Source organism: Lynx canadensis, chromosome X (genome assembly GCF_007474595.2).
Source record: "Lynx canadensis isolate LIC74 chromosome X, mLynCan4.pri.v2, whole genome shotgun sequence".
Classification (NCBI taxonomy): domain Eukaryota; kingdom Metazoa; phylum Chordata; class Mammalia; order Carnivora; family Felidae; genus Lynx; species Lynx canadensis.
Genome location: NC_044321.2, coordinates 53,145,431 through 53,162,317, shown reverse-complemented (window position 1 = coordinate 53,162,317; position 16,887 = coordinate 53,145,431). Strand labels below are relative to the sequence as shown.

At 39.4% G+C, this 16,887-nt stretch overlaps 1 protein-coding gene across 1 annotated transcript in view; it reads right to left on the bottom strand.

Annotated features, from left to right (window-relative positions):
• The window catches only part of AR (androgen receptor), a 184,303-nt gene that overhangs the window by 20,966 nt on the left and 146,450 nt on the right, over positions 1 to 16,887 (bottom strand). The window contains exon 3 of the mRNA XM_030305521.1: positions 14,777 to 14,893. Within this exon, the coding sequence (XP_030161381.1) occupies positions 14,777 to 14,893 (117 nt within the window). The remainder of the gene's footprint in view (positions 1 to 14,776; positions 14,894 to 16,887) is intronic.

Below are 16,887 nucleotides of genomic sequence, written 5' to 3'. Positions count from 1 at the left end.
CTGGATCCTATGGAGAACTCACTTTTCATACTGGTGGTATTAGATCCCTATGAGGGCTGTCTCTAATAGCACCAGAAAAAGATTTTTCAATTCAGGTTCCACAGTGTATCCCCAAGGGGAGGTATATGTTATTAGTGTGTAGCTTCCATAGCCACTGTGACCGTTAGGTGCTGTTCCAGGCTAATTCCTTGCCACCTCAAGATAGAGGCTTTCTTACCCATGGGCAGGGACAAGGCAAGTGAAGTTAAGTTCCCAAAGGTTTAGAAAACTGGAATCACTCTCCCTAAGGTCAAGGATGTTTCTCTTCTTCATATCTCACCATAAAATCTGGAGCATAAAAAATCACTTTCTGTGGTAGATGGGCTTCTGAGATGGCACCCAACAGTCTCAATACCTGGTTGTATACACATCTTTTTCCAGTTATTTAGTTAAACACTAATCTACTTGTTGTTGTAAAAGGATTAGGTAGATGTAATTAAGCTCAAAATTGAACTGAATTTGAAGTTTGGTTATCTTTGATGGCTTGACCTACTCAGATTAACTCTTAAAAGAGACTGGGTTCTTCATGGAGTCAGGGGGATTCAACATAAGGAAGAGTCTCTGTTGCTGGCTTTTAAGGTTGAGGGATCAACATGCCAAGGAATAAGAACAGATTCTAGGAGCTCAGAGCAGCCTCTCTCTGGATGATGGCCAGAAAGGAAAGGGGAACCTTAATTCTACAACTGCAAGGAACTGAATCTTGCCATAATCAAATGAACTTGGTCAAGAGCCCTGAGTTCCAGAATACAGTGCAGGCTGGACAATACTTTGATTTCATATTTGTGAAACAGTGAGCTGAGAAACCAGTGTCAGACTTCTGGCTTACAGAACTGTGAACTGATAAATAGTTACTGTTTTAAGTTGTTAAATTTGCGATGATTTTTTTATGAAGCAATAGAAAGCTAATACACTTTCCTTATAGGAGTGTGGTATATGGCAAGATAAGAGGCTTCAGAGTCAGACAATTTTGAGTTCAAATCCCAGCTCTGTAAATTACTAGCTTAATAACTTTGAACTCTTTGCTCTCTCAGATTTTCTGAGATTCAGTTTCCTCATTCTTAGGACACTTATGAGAACCAAATGAGAGAGACTGTTTGGCACATAATGAGTGAGCCCTCCTTTACTCTCCATCCATTTCTAAAGAGTAGGGAGTGAATGGCTTGCAGGTGACCTAACTCGGGCATGGGGAAGAAGTAACATAAGGATTAAGATAACCAAATACAGCAGAGAAGGGAAGAGCATGACACATTTATTAGATGAAAAAAAGTAACTGAGTTTTTTTCTGCATATAACTGGCTATAACACTGAATTCAGATCTTACGTGTAATTCTAAGTGCTAAGTAAACATAAAGATATGTTTGGTGCAGGGCTGCAAATTATTTGTGAAACCAGACTAGGCTATACTTATATGAATGTATTTGAGTATGTGTGTGTGCAGGTGCTTGTATATTACAGTGCTTAAATACAGGGGTCATGATCTCAAATATCTTCACTAGTCAGGCAGATATGTAAATGAGGAAAATAGTCTAGTGAACAAAAACAGGGCTGGGGACAGTGAAAAGTAATTGATGCCCTGCCTAGGGGCAATCTATGTTAATTTTCTAAACAAGACTGTGCTTGGCAAACACAATTTTGTAAGTGAATATTGGCCTGGGGAAAGCCAGTTTGTGGCCTGTGACTTAAATCATGCCAGCCATCTTTTCATCTACTGGGACTGTAGTCAGGGGATCTCACTGTATGACCTTGGGGACATCTTTTTCCTTCTTTTGTACTTAGTTTTTTCATATATGTATAAAAAGCAATAGTTATGAGCAAAGAATTTGGAGCCATACTATCCATTGTAAGCCTGGTTGTACTGCTTACTAGCTGTGTGACTTTGGAAAAGACCTAGCCTTTCTGTACTTCAATTTCCTCATCTGTAAGGTGGAGTATTAATACCTAATTAATAAGGTTTTTAATTAAGAATATACAGACACTGTGGTGGTGCCTGTGAGTAGAGGGATGATTCTACACCACCAGAAGGACTGCTTCAAGACTGAAACATGATGAAAAAAATGCATTCACCTTAAGGAGGCACAATGCAATGATGATATAAAAGTTCTAAAATGTTATTTACAATAAAGGGTTTTTTTTATTATTGTGGTGGTATTCAGAGTCTAATGGGATGTATGACCTTGAACATATCCCTTGACTCTGAGAAGAGGCAAAGTGTGTCTGAACACATGCTTCCTTCTTTCAAACCAGAATAGCAGTGCTTTAGTTTGTAACTACATTTGGGACTCTTCATCAGATTTTGTTTGAAGAAAAGGTTTCATTGCCAAGAAAATGTTTGAAGGCCCCAGATATTTTCTATCTCTTCCTCTCCCATCCAAACCTATCCCTATTTAAAATATGAGAAGAATGAAGGCCAAGTTTTGCCCCAGGTCACACAGCTAGATAGTAGCAGATCACTAAAGACTCAGGTACCCAGACTTCTAGGGTGGTACACTTTCCATTTTATTAGGCTGAATAGCATGCGAATAGGGAGAAGAGACAGTTGGGAGATGAGTGGTGAGTGGGGAATAAGTTGGACAGGGACAAGAGACAGGGAACAGAGCCAGTCCTTGGCAGGCATGGAATGAAAGATTAGTAAGGGGTGCATCCAACTATAAGTGTACACTAATAATTGCAGACCAAATTTTCTAAGGCAAGAAGCCTCCTTGGCCCTATCCCCCATGCCTCCATTCTCCTCCAAGTCCCAATTTTGAGTCAGAGAAATAGCTTGCAAAAAGAATATCAAATTTTATCTTTCAAGGTTTATGTTGGATTATTTAGTCTAATGGTTTTTAGTTCATGGAGGAGTAAACGTAATTAATAATAGAATGATATGCAATGCTGCATATCCTTGCCAAAGCACACGATCTGGCAGAAACTATTCCCAAGTCTCTCTCTGACTAGTGAGCCAGAATAAAGGGGGTCACTGTCCAGATGCTATCCTGGGTGAGGGGCACAAAGTCATTATCAAAAATCTGCTCATGTGAAATTGCAAAGCCTGGAAATGCTTTCACATACCAGGCTTTTCCACTGGAAAAAGTAACTACATGAATTTAGAGCATACATGCTTTTACAATTACATTTAAACTGACATTAAAAACAAATGTGAAACAGCCCAAGCTGAACAGGTCAGCATGACCTGGAAAGCAAAGGAGAGAAAAAAAAGAGAGAGAGAAAAGTAAAAAAAAAGGCTCAAAGTTAACAGCATTAATTCTGTCAGTCTGTTGTAAATAAGAAAATACCATTGCTGTATTAATGGCTTTATTAAGGAAATTTGCTAGCAAAAATATGCAACGTTCAAACAAACAGAAAGCAGTTAAAAATAAACTACATTAGTCTTTCAATCCACATTAGGGAACCTCTTGTTGGCTTAGAGATTCAAATTCTGTCCAAGGAGTGGCAAACTCCCCTCCCTCTGGAAGTCTTTCCTTGGCTTTTTTCCAGAATGTTGCTGACTCAGGGGAGGGAGCGAGGGGAGAGAGAGAGAGAGAGAGAGAGAGAGAGAGAGAGAGAGAGAGAGAGAGAAGAGAGAGAGAGAAAGAGAGAGAAGGTGGAGAGAGACTGGAGAAGGAGGAGAGTGGGAAATGCAGGCCCCAGGCAAGGCTGAAAGAGTTCTGACTCTCATATTTGTCTGCCCTTGGTCTCACAGATTCCACATCCACAAGAAGGAAACTGGTTTCAATATGGAGTCTTTGGGGCAGAGACAGATAATATCAAGATATTACAAACTCTAAGTGTCTCTCCACTTAGAATAATGCAAAGTTGGAGGCTGGCTTGAGAGAAGAATAAGATCTCACACCTGATGGAGAGGCAAGTGAATGATGTGAATGAGTAGTGGGGGATTATGGGGTACTAAGGCTAGAAGTAAAAGGTACAGTCTGATCCACTTTCCTCCTTCATCATAACTTCAATAGGAAATAAGAGAAGTAGACACCAGTTTTTAGATTTTGCCTTCCTCCCTCTTTATGAAAGGATTAAGAGTATGTGCTTCTGAAAACAGAATCGCCTTGACTTTGGGAATAAGGAGAAAATAACCGACTCTAGTCTCCTGGTCTGTTTGGAGAGAGGGGCCACCTGGCTTCTTAGAGCTGCTCCTTCAGGAGAAGCAGAAATCTGGTCCTTGTTTACTGAACTTATATGGATCAGCTTCTGCCTTCATCTCAGTGATAGAGACTGAGGTTAAAAGCTAAGTCCTTGGCAGTGGTCCAGCAGAATGGAAGTAAGGGGAAACTCATGAGCTGAATAATGACCAAGTAAAAATGGCCATAGGAGCCTCAGCTAGGAAGCACCTTGAGTCCCATCAGCAAAGCTTCTTCCTGGCAGCACACTGTGGAAAGTGAGCAACCAAGCCAGAGCTTCACAGCATCCATGCACCTGAGTGCCATCACATATAAGCCAAAATAACTAAAAAGCACTATGCTAATGCCAAATCATATTATAGAAATCAACAATCATGATACTACTACATGAAAGATAATTGATATTACTTCTAGAGCTAGTCCTCACAACATCCCTGTGAAGTAGGGAAATGATGAGTTCCGTTGAAGGGAGTCATTAACCAAGAGAGTAGCCCCTAGCCCCAATGGTGGAGTCTGTTTTGAGGAGCAAGGGTAAGAGCCCCTAAGCTTCAGATTCCAGGTACTTCCAAGGTATCCATTAGAACCTTCTAGAGCCCTCATTCTGAATGAAGTTGGTCAGCCTTTCTTCGGTGTCTGGTTGTTCTGAGACACTTGCAATTGCCAACCGGGAATTTTTCTAATATGAAATAGAGACACCGTTGAATGTAGCAACTTAAAGGATGGGCTTGCATCTAGCAGTCCCCATAATCAGATGCTTGAGTGAGGTCCTCTGATGTAAGAGGCAGCATGCAAAATTTTTAGAGAGGGGGTGGCTGCAATTTTAGATTGTTTTTTTTTTTTCTTTTCCTACCTACCTGTAAGATAGGCAAGATGGAAATAATGGAAAATTCCTACTTAAAGTTGTTTTCCCCCCTCTCTTTTATGCTTTATTGACAAATATACTAAAGTGTGTGTGTATGTATATATATATATATATATATATATATATATATATATATACCTCTTTGTACAAAGCGGGCAAGAATCATTTGGTGAGGGTGGAGGATATGGAGGAAGAGAAGGGAGGTAGAATTTAACAGCCTCATTACAGCTACTCAGAGCCCAACAAAGACTCCCTATTTGGTCTTCTGAATTTCTTGCAGCAGCCAAACAATCCCATAATATTAAAAGCATTATTATTCAGCCTGGAGATGGGAATGCTTCGAAATTATTGTCTCTGTGCCTAACAGCTCACTAATCAAAGCTTTCATGCCTCATTTTGCACCCTGGGGAGAGTCTTCAGTCTCTTTTAGTTTCATCGTGGCCAGCATGACACACCACCCCGTGCAAGCCTGGGGTGACCTTTTATCTTGGTCAAGATCCGGATTTTCTTCTTAGCTCCAAATGCCCATCCAAATTTTCTGCAGGTGATTTCCTCAGGATTTGTGCTTACGTTTTTTAGATTGCTGACTGCTAGAAGGCTGAAATGTCAATTCTCACTTCTGCCACAGAACCATTGGTCCAATGGGGTTTTAAGCAGGGGAAAGAAACACATTTCTTAAGAGATCTAAAAAGGGCAGCCAGGATTAACTAGACTGAGGAAAATGGAACCTGATTCTAGAAAATATGTGATCCATGGTAGTGATGCTGTTTCTGGTTTACTTCCTAGATACCTGTTGTCATGGCAATATTATCAATAATAGACAATCTGAAGGCTCTACTGATTTCGGAGTGGCTGTGTACTTTTTTTCCCTTAGTTCTACATCATATAAACATGATCCCAAAGGATGTGCAAAATTCTCTAAAAAAGCATCTTGCTCAAGTAAATTGCCTATGTATAAGTTTGGTTCAATAAGAAAATATCTTAAACGCTTTTGTGATCTTACGGACCACATTATACAATTTGTGAAAACAGGTGGCTATCTTTTAAAAATTTTTAATGTTTATTTTTGAGAGAGGAAAAGAGAGAGGGAGAAAAAGCATGAGCTGGGGAGGGGCAGAGAGAGAGAGAGGGTGACAGAGGATCTGAAGCAGGCTCTGTGCTGACAACAGAGAGCCCAACGCAGGGCTCAAAGTCACAAACTGTGAGATCATGATCTGAGCCGAAGTCAGATGCTCAACCAACTGAGCAGTTGGCTATCTTTTTAAATCAAAAGTAAAATGTTTTCAAACAAGCAGTTATTTTATTTCAAATAATTTTTTTCTGAATTGTTTTATTTAGAAAATACTTGCCTTTGTATATATGACCTATTGTGTGCTGTGTACTCTTAGCTTTCTGCCTACTGCCTTCAGAAAATAATTCTTATGACATCATTTTACTCTCTCAAGAGCAACTGATGGATTTTAGAGCACTTACAGCAAAAGTAAACAACAATAAAATCTTTCTGCTCCTACTACACTTTAAAAACTCAGGGATTTTAAATGGAAAATTTACAAGTAAGATACTCATTGAAGTACCAGATATGGGTAATCATCAATTTTGATGACTAGAAAAAAATTATTTACCAAGACAGACTACAACATGTATGTGCTGTCCCAGATAATTCAGTTGGAAGGAATTATGAGATACAGTTTCTGGTTTCTTCACATACAAGTTTGCTTGAGAGCTATAATTAGAGAGAAGTATAACATTTTCCCTCCAATGTGTCACCAAGTATTTATGTAATCAACCAGAGGATGGCAATCTAGACCATGGAGAACAGATTTCAAGAGTTGATTCAAAGGTAATACAGAGACCAGAGAACCAAGAAACCAGTACAAAGGCTACATCGTAATAGTAAAGAGTAGGCCCCAGTGGTGACTGGGAGCACACAGGCCAATTATCATCCAAAATAGGGGTGGAAGGTACAGTAATATATGTTGTGTGCCTACAATGTTTCTTTATAAACTTACAACATTTATGTAAGGAAGACTGTATTATTCCCATACTACAGCTGGGGAACTTAGGCTCAGATATCTAATGATTTGCCAAAGGTCATTAAGATAGTAGGTGGAAGAGCCAGGACTAGAAATGAGGCCCGTCTGTACTGAGTGCATTACACTATTTCCACTATACCACAGGACTTCTTAAATCCAAAAACATAAAAGAAAGAAAAACAGAGGTTGTAAGTGCTGAGTCACATGTGCACACTGATATCAAAGTTCATGGGGCAATTCTGCTCCTCAGTTATGCAGATCTGTAGGAGCACTCAGGTATCTGAGAATCGTGTGTAGGAGTAGCATTGAGACTTACCACTTGCATCTCCAAGCTGAAGATTTTTAGGGCTTTAATTAGAGTCAAAGGAGAAAGGAGAAAATCCCAGTAACTGAGTTACAAATTATTGATTTTTTATGATACTCTGCTGCCTGATGAACAAGAGGTAGAGGGCATTCAATCACTGGGTGGGAAGTGGGACCCAAATTCTACAAATATGTGATTTATAGGCTTCTTACTTTAGCAAAAAGGTTATATGGTAGCACCTCAATGAGGTTCTGGATAGATGTTGAAAGGTTGGTTAAAAAGTGCACAAAAGGATTAGTAATCTTTTTAGGGAAGAATATTTGGATATCCAAAATATTTAGTGATTATTCTGTATGATGTTGGAAGTAATTATATTTCTCAGAAATAACTGGTCTAGCATGTTTCTTGAGTCAGGAAGCTGTACTTGTGGCCATTAGATGAATTCGACAATAATGCTGTATGTATGTATATGTATAATAATGTATAATAATGTATGCTTTATGTATGTATGCTTTATGTATAATAATGCTTTATGCATGAAAAGAATATTTCAGACCCAACATGGTTTACTTTAGTGGTTTTAGTGGCCTCTGGTACATACTCTTGAGATGTGGTGAGGATGGTCTACTCTTGGTCATGAAGCCATTCTTGATTGATTCTCCTGGTGAACAATGGCATACACATATACAAAATAGAAGACTTGGGCTAAGGGTGTTGTCTGCCTATAGGATAAATTATTTATCTATACCCAAGTTTTCCAAAGTGTATTCCATTAAACAGTGGTTTTGTAGGATATTAACAGGTGTTATATGAAAAAAAAAATAGTGTTTCTATGGTTGAATTAAACTAGGAATCCTGAGTTACCAAGCTCCTCAGGTTACTTTATTGCAGTACTTGCCAAGGTCTGTGTTACGCTAAAATATACTATAAATTTTCCTGAGCAGGACCATAATATGTAGGTTTGTATAAATTATTTGACCTTAAAAATCATTTTTCATGGACCATGTCATTGAACTAGTTTTCTCAGAACCCATGCCAGGAAACACTTGCCTAGACCAAGGCAAGAAGTTTGCATAAGGGAAGGACTTATGTATGTGGTCAGTACTTGCAGGTATCAAACCAAATGGAGGCAACTAACCCAGGAACCAAGGCTGCAATCCTAGCTGTTTAGCAAAATTTGCTGCTAGACTTTTTTTTTTCTTTCTCTACCTGGTCTACTGTGTATTTCTATAAAGTTTAAGTCATGACCTATATACCACACTTGCAATCCACTAATTGTCTTTAAAAAGCAAACATACAAAGTCAGTCAGAGAAAGACAAATGCCATATGATTTCACTCATATGTGGAATTTAAGAAACAAAGCAGATGAACATAGGGGAATGGAAGGAAAAATAAAATAAATTAAAAACAGAGAAGGAGGCAAACCATAAGAGAATCCTAACTACAGAAAACAAACTGAGGGTTGCTGGAGGGGAGGTGGTTAAATGGGTGATGGGCATTAAGGAGGGCACGTGTTGGGATGAGCACTGGGTGTTATATGTAAGTGATGAATCACTAAATTCTACTCCTGAAACCAATACTACACTATGTTAACTAACTTCAATTTAAATAAAATCTTGGAAGGAAAAAAAAACCCATACAGACACACAAAATGATACATGAATAGGTCTATCCCATGTCATAGATCTTCAGCTTCCTAAACTCCAAATCTTTTAGCATAATAATGGAGTCCATTTTCAATGTGGTTTTAGCTTACCATCCCCATTTCCCCAGATCTGGCCATTTTAAACTACTTACTATTCCTCAAACTCTCAATGTGCTTTTCTTATGTCTCTGTGCATTTATTCAAACTGTGTCCTTTGCCTTGAATTCCCCTTCCCTTCTGTCTCATCCAACTTCTTCCTAGTAATTTCTTTTTATCCTTTAGGATGTATTATCACTGTCTGTCTCCCTTTGTTTAAATTTTTGAGGTCAGAGATTTGCTTCTCAAAATATCTACCATAGTGTCTGGCACAGAGTGGGCACTCAGTAAGTATTTGCCAAATGGGGGCACCTGGGTGGCACAGTCGGTTAAGCATCTGACTCTTGATTTTGGCTCAGGTAATGATCTGTCGGTTCGTGAGCTCAAGCCCCATGTCTGGCTCTGCACTGTGAGGAAACTGCTTGGAATTCTCTCTCTCTCCCTCTCTCTGTCCCTCTCCCCCACTCATGCATGCTCATGCACATGGTCACTCTCACTCTTTCTCTCTCGCTCAACAATAAATAAATAATCTTAAAAAATATTTTCCAAATGGATAAATAGATGAGTGAATTGATGGAAAGATGAAAGGACTAGCTAGTTGGCTATTTGGAAGGATGAACAGATAAATAGATGGATGAATAAATGCTGTGAAACTTGTCTTCCAAAGACCCATGCCATGAATAGTGTTTCATCACTGGAATCACTCTCTTGCATCCAGAAGCAGAATCAGCAATCCAGAAGCAGCAATTCAGAAACAGCAATCCAGAAGCAGCAATTCAGGGCTGCTCTTGAGCATAGAGAATGACAAAAGAGCTGTCATCAAGACTGTCTTCAACACTGGAAACCACAAAGATGTTCATAGTGTACATGATGACATCAGATCATAGCCATGGGCTCCCTGAGCCATTTTCTCAACTAGAGAATCCTGGAGGTTGTTTAAAACCTGCAGAAATGCTAACAGTTTTGAGTCTCAGATGTAAAGTTCAGTCTTCTAGTAGGAAAGAGACTTCTCAAATATGCTAAAGTAACCTCTGAAGAAAATGTTGAACACGTTAGATTCTCACATGTTCCAGGTTTATTTTCCTCTTCTGGGTTTGGCTGCTACATGATATTCCTGAAAGGCCCACCATCTTCCATGGTCCAGGAAAAGAGGGAGTAAGCAGGTGCCAATGTCATTTATTAAAAACTGAGGACTCAAGAGTTGCAAAATGCAGGGGCGCCTGGGTGGCGCAGTCGGTTAAGCGTCCGACTTCAGCCAGGTCACGATCTCGCGGTCCGGGAGTTCGAGCCCCGCGTCGGGCTCTGGGCTGATGGCTCAGAGCCTGGAGCCTGTTTCCGATTCTGTGTCTCCCTCTCTCTCTGCCCCTCCCCCGTTCATGCTCTGTCTCTCTCTGTCCCAAAAATAAATAAACGTTGAAAAAAAAAAAAGAGTTGCAAAATGCAAAAAGAAAAATGTTTGGGGAGGAATAGGAGGTTTCAGTGAGGAGGGGAGGGTTAGGAGATAAGATGGCAAGTCAGGGCAATTATTTATTTCTCATTACACCTTGGAAACTCTAAGTATATCCTTGGGAAGTGTAGACAAAAGTGAGAGATGGCTGTGCACTTACTCTGATTATGGGCTGTGAAAAACCCACAGCTAATTCATCAGAGAGAAGGTCCTTTTCTGGAAAGTTATATTTATAACTATTTTCTTAGGCTAAAAGTAGGCAAGAGGTTTAGATTCTTGAAGCAGTTAGCAATGTGCACTTTTCCAAAAGCAGCAATAAATGAACCAGGTTCAAAGAAAGGCCTATTCTAGTTGTTAATGGGCAGTTAGTTAATAGCCTGAAAGCAGTCTTTAAGAGATCCACCCTGAGAATCCAACCACCCCTGGAAACACCAAGAAATACCAAGAGCTCCTAAAAAAAAAAAAGGAACAGTGAACATGTAGATAGGCCTAGAAGCAAAAACAAAAAAGCTATGTGCTTTAAGTATCTCTGAGTTATGGAGATCCCATCACCAAACAGTAGATGAACACTACAGAGAAAGTCAGTTAGAGATCTTGAGGTCTCAAGACCAAGCAAGCATCAGCTGTAGTGTGCCAGCTTCTCTAAGATACAAGGATAACCATTCTGCCCTCCACTCCTTCAATAATCTGTACATCCAGTATATTTTTGGACACATAATATATCTTACTTAGGTGTAATCTGAGGTAGCTAAAATTACTATTCAAGTCAAAATACTCAAGTTTAGACTATCTATACTTCTAAGGGCAATGGATACATAATCCACAAAAAGGCTAATAAGCTTTCTCTATGACTTTAGACATAGAATCACAAAATGGTAGTGCCATACAGGTCTTTGGTAAATCTCATTATCTCAATTTTATGATAGGAAAATTGAGTCTCAGAGGGGAGAAGGGACTGCCCAAGGCCATACTCCTAGTTCCCATTTCTGGCTACCATTTTGAGTTTACTGATGGGAAGAATAAAACAAAGTTATATGAATTTTCCTTCAATGTGATAAGAATGTCTATGCCAAAACCAAATCTTATGAGAAGGGAAGTCTATTGCTAAAGTATTTAAAGAGCCACTCTGCATTTATGCTTTCTATAGTTTTTCCATTGTTTTGAGTAAAGATGTACTGTACACTGAATTTGCAAGTTAACCATAAACTTGAGAAGGGCTTGCAGCAGAGAATCAGGGAACATGGAAATAACTTTAGCAAAATGGAAAGGTTTGTTTTTCAAACAATGGTGTTTAAGTGGGTAAACACTTGGGATGTTACTGGCATGGTATTTGAATATATGATTCCTTAATTACTAGGATTGGCTTCCAAACAGGATTTTGATGGTACTTTTAGTTTGAGGTGATAAGAAGTGATTTCTGGTGATGTTCTGCCTGTTGTAATTGTTACATATTATAGGGCATGACAAGTAATTCAGGGTAAAAGCCAACTGGTAATTGCTTTAAACAGCTTACCATCTAAATTACTAGTGACCTCACTGTCATAGTAAGCCCTCACATTTGTCTAGCTTGTTGTCATTTACCAAAGATGTTCACATTCATCATGACTCTGTGAGTGATATCTCTAAATTACAGATGAAGAAACTGAGGCCTAAAGGAAGCACTGTAAATAATGGAGCTGGGCCTTTAATTTAGTTCTGCCTGACTCCAAAGGTAAGACCATTTACACAATATCAAGAATCCTTGTATCTTGTAGACATTTCTTCAAGTTTGCCAGCCTGCACTCTGTTGCTTAGTATGGTGCTTCTAAATATCATAGAAATTGAACTGAAATGAAAGTCATTCACAGTACCTCTCATCTTCTTTTCATTGTGCTGACCAAGCCCATACAAATTTGAGCACACTATCCAATAAATCAATTTGAAAACTTACTGTACCACTCTCTCCATGAACTTTACAGATTTATGCCTGACTGATATATGGAGAAGTGAAATTATCTGGTATACAAAGACTCCTTTTCTTTTTTTTTTTTGTACATGTATGTCCATAGCATTTTTATTTGTAATGGGGAGAAAAACAATGGTAACAAGTAACATATCCATCAATATGTGAACGAATAATTTACAGTATATCCATACTATGGATATACTACTCAGCAGTATCAAGGAATAAATTATTGATACATACAACAATGTGAATTTATCTCAAAATAGTTATGCTTATTAAATAAACTAGACAGCAGAGGTCATACTGTGTGTTTGTATTTATATAAAATTGTAGAAAAAAAACAAACAGAACTCCAGTGACAGAAATCAGATCAGTTGTCTAGAGGTGGGGTTGGGAAGCAGGGAAGGAAGAGAGAGAAAGGAGTTACAAAGAGGGGTAAAACCACTTTGGAGGGTGATAGATATGTTAATTATCTTGGTTGGAAGGTGTACAGATATGTCAAACTTATCAAATTGTACACTTTAAATATAGGAGTTTATCAGATGCACAGACTCCTTTTCAAAAAGGGTTCACTATAATCATGTCACAGACTGCTTTATAATGGAGGATGTTGGCTGAAACATGAAACTAATTTTAAGATTTGGACCCAAATTTTATGAGAACTTTTGTTATCATTAACTTCACCTGCATCAAAGCAGGCTTGCAATTCATATTATCAAATTGAAAAACAAGAGGTTCTCTACCTGGGAGCCCCTATCTCTTACACACAATGGACAGAGGGCTAAATACTGAGAGATGACTGCATTAGGGGTTGTAACATTCATATGAAGAAAAATTCCTCTTATCCCTTTTATTCCCTTTATTTATATCCCTCTTATTCCTTTGTCATCTTTCCTGGCTTTCCTTCTGCATTTCTCCACCCCAGTCCTGCCTCTTCTTCCCCACCATAGACACAATTGTAGGATTTCTCTGGAGTATAATAAGCAAACAAGAACAAGGTTGGTCTTTCTCAGATATTTGAGTCTCATTTGATGTGGCTGCCTGGAAGATTACTCACAGAGCATCTGCTTGCCATGTCTGGGAGCACTAGCCGCTATTTGAGATGGTTCTGTTACAACTATTTCAAATGGAACCTGAGTTATTTGTAGGACTTTGGTCTGTGTAAAGACTATTATTGGCCTGTAAAGGAGGGGAGGATACAGCTATCAACATGAAGACCCACACATAGAGAACAAGTTGGTTTATATAAAAATGTACATGGATAGAAGTATTGAGCACCTCACAGAAAGCCAGTGATGGACAAGTGCACTAAATTAGCTTTGAGAGGGGGAGGGGAAATGGCAGGATTCTAGGATCTTGGGTTTTCCAAGCTGATAATGAGTAATCAGGTAGGAGGCTACAGTTTCAGGCATTCAGAAATGAGCTTGCTTTTCTTCAAGTCCCGTTTCCAAATCAAAGTAGACTAATGAGCTTGCTTTTCTCATGAAAGGTGCTTCATTTTGGAAGCATCAGGCAGCAGAGAGTACCATGCCACTGTGCGGGTATATACATGAAGAAATGATGAATTTGGAGGGGGAAATATAAGTGTAAGCCAAGACTTTCTGGAATGGTGACAGTGTTCACAGTAGACACAGACTAGGGGACAGAGAGCCTTAAATTGAAGGGCTGCCTTTGAAAAAGCTGCATCTTCCTTCTGTAAACCTACAGTGCTATTGAAGAAATTATTTTGGAAATTATCAATAGATTTGCAAAGAAAAGGAAATGATTAAAAGGCCTGCTCAACCCTGGGACATATGGGATAGAAAACTGGCTCTGCTTGGCAGTCTAGTCATAGGCTCCAAAGAGAAGCAGCTTCTCATTCCAGATGGCCAGCCCTACAATATAGGAGTAGTTAGTTGAGGATATTCCTGGTTGTTCCAGGCCAGCCTGTGCCTAGGTCATCCTGCACCTGTGACTATTCTCAATTCCATAATTCTCTCATCCTAGCCATCATTCAATAACATAAGGCCAGTATCACTGTGTCTTCTGACTCCACACTCACTTGTCCCCTGATTGGACTTGATCCTTCACATCTTCTGCTCCTATGCTAAGCCCTAGAGTGGGGTGTGACATCATTAAGGATAAAGAAAGGCACCAGCTGGCTGATAGCCACATTGGATATGAAGGGGTCAGCCTGTATCTAGAGTATGGCTGGCCACCTAGGAAGCACCAAAGAGGAAAATCTGGTTCAAAGCAAGAACAAGAGAATGAGGGAAGGAAAGGGAGAAAGACAAAGGGAGAAAAGTATCATACCTCCCAGAGTCATTCCTGCCTCATAGCATTTCCGTAGGCGACAAGATGGACAATTTTTCCTTCGGAATTTATCGATGGTGCAATCATTTCTGCTGGCACACAGGTACTTCTGTTTCCCTAGGAGAACAAACAGAAGAGTAGACACCCTATTAATGCATTTCCAGAGTCTCTCTCCTTTGGTATTTCTAGGCAGAAAAGACATAAAGATAACCCTGCCAGATAAGAGAAGTGGACAGAGAATGGCCCTAAAGAATTTGATCACACAGAATTACACAGGCTAGTTTAATTCTATGCTATATTGTTTGGTTTTCATAGGAGTTTTTAATCAATATGAACAATTGAGGTCCTGTTGATACTTCCCTTCATGATAAGAACTACGTAACGTTTTTTTAAAATAAGACATTCTATCCACGTTGCTACAAAAGGCCATATTTCATTTTTTCTCATTGCCACATAGTACTCCATTGTGTATATATACCACAATTTCTTTATCCATTCATCAGTTGATGGACATTTAGGCTCTTTCCATAATTTGGCTATTGTTGAGAGTGCTGCTATAAACATTGGGGTACAAGTGCCCCTATGCATCAGTACTCCTGTATCCCTTGGATAAATTCCTAGCAGTGCTATTGCGGGGTCATAGGGTAGGTCTATTTTTAATTTTCTGAGGAACCTCCACACTGCTTTCCAGAGCGGCTGCACCAATTTGCATTCCCACCAACAGTGCAAGAGGGTTCCCGTTTCTCCACATCCTCTCCAGCATCTATAGTCTCCTGATTTGTTCATTTTGGCCACTCTGACTGGCGTGAGGTGATACCTGAGTGTGGTTTTGATTTGTATTTCCCTGATAAGGAGCGATGACTAAACAGGAACCCATGGGGGAGGGGAAGGAAAAAAAAAAAGAGGTTAGAGTGGGAGAGAGCCAAAGCATAAGAGACTCTTAAAAACTGAGAACAAACTGAGGGTTGATGGGGGGTGGGAGGGAGGGGAGGGTGGGTGATGGGTATTGAGGAGGGCACCTTTTGGGATGAGCACTGGGTGTTGTATGGAAACCAATTTGTCAATAAATTTCATATATATAAAAATAAATAAATAAAAAAAAAATAAAATAAGACATTCTACCTTTACTGAAAGCCACGAACACCCATGGGAAAATGATCAATGGCAGAAATTACCACTCCTTTAGCATGGCACAGCAGAGACTTGGGCTTAGGCAGTGTTTCTTCCTCCTGACCCCTGTATTCATGCAAAGGATCGTACTCAAGCTAACAGAATGCTTATTTTTCATAATAAAAAAAAAAACAGGTAAAACTTCTGTGAGAAAGAACTCCATGATATTTCTACTTGTTTTTAAATTGCTAGCTATCATATCCCCAATCCTGCAAGTTATAAAAATGAAACAGAGATAAAGCTCAATGCCTGTGAAGTGAATCACACCAGGCAAAGGGAAGTCTTCTGAATCCAGTGTGGGGGGCGGGGATTGCTGTCATGTACACCTGGAGCTGTCACAGATACACAGAAACATATACATGTGTTCAAACTCAGAGATCTTCAGGATCACAGCTGCTCAGATAAAGACATGGAGGTCCATTAAAAAATACATATTTTACACAACATTTTGCCTCCTTGCTCCTAACATAGGCCTGGCATACAGTAGGCCCTCAAATACTGACTGAATGAATACACAAATGGTGATCCACAGGTATACAGAGTAGCCAGCATAAACAGACAGACATACATATCCTGCTGCTCTGAAACATGCAAGACTTCTTTATGCAAGTCCTTCTCATTTACTACTGTGCTTTAGTTTATGTGAGAGACTGTGATGTTAGGGAGGCTTCTTTTAGCAGAGGAAGCATATTTGTGGTAGGGAAAAGGAAGAAAAATTTAAGAGCAATTGCTATTTGATAGCGGGAGAAAAACACATAAATTTAGCTATAGCTTGGCTTTTCCCTCCCTTTTCAGCATAAAATGTACATATCAGGCACAGAAAACACTGTATTATAGTAGGTTATTTTATGTAGGAGACTCACAAGTAGCCAGGTCAGGAAAATCTGCCTGTTCCTTCCTTCCTTCCTTCTTTCCTTCCTTCCTCTCCACCCTGTTACTCT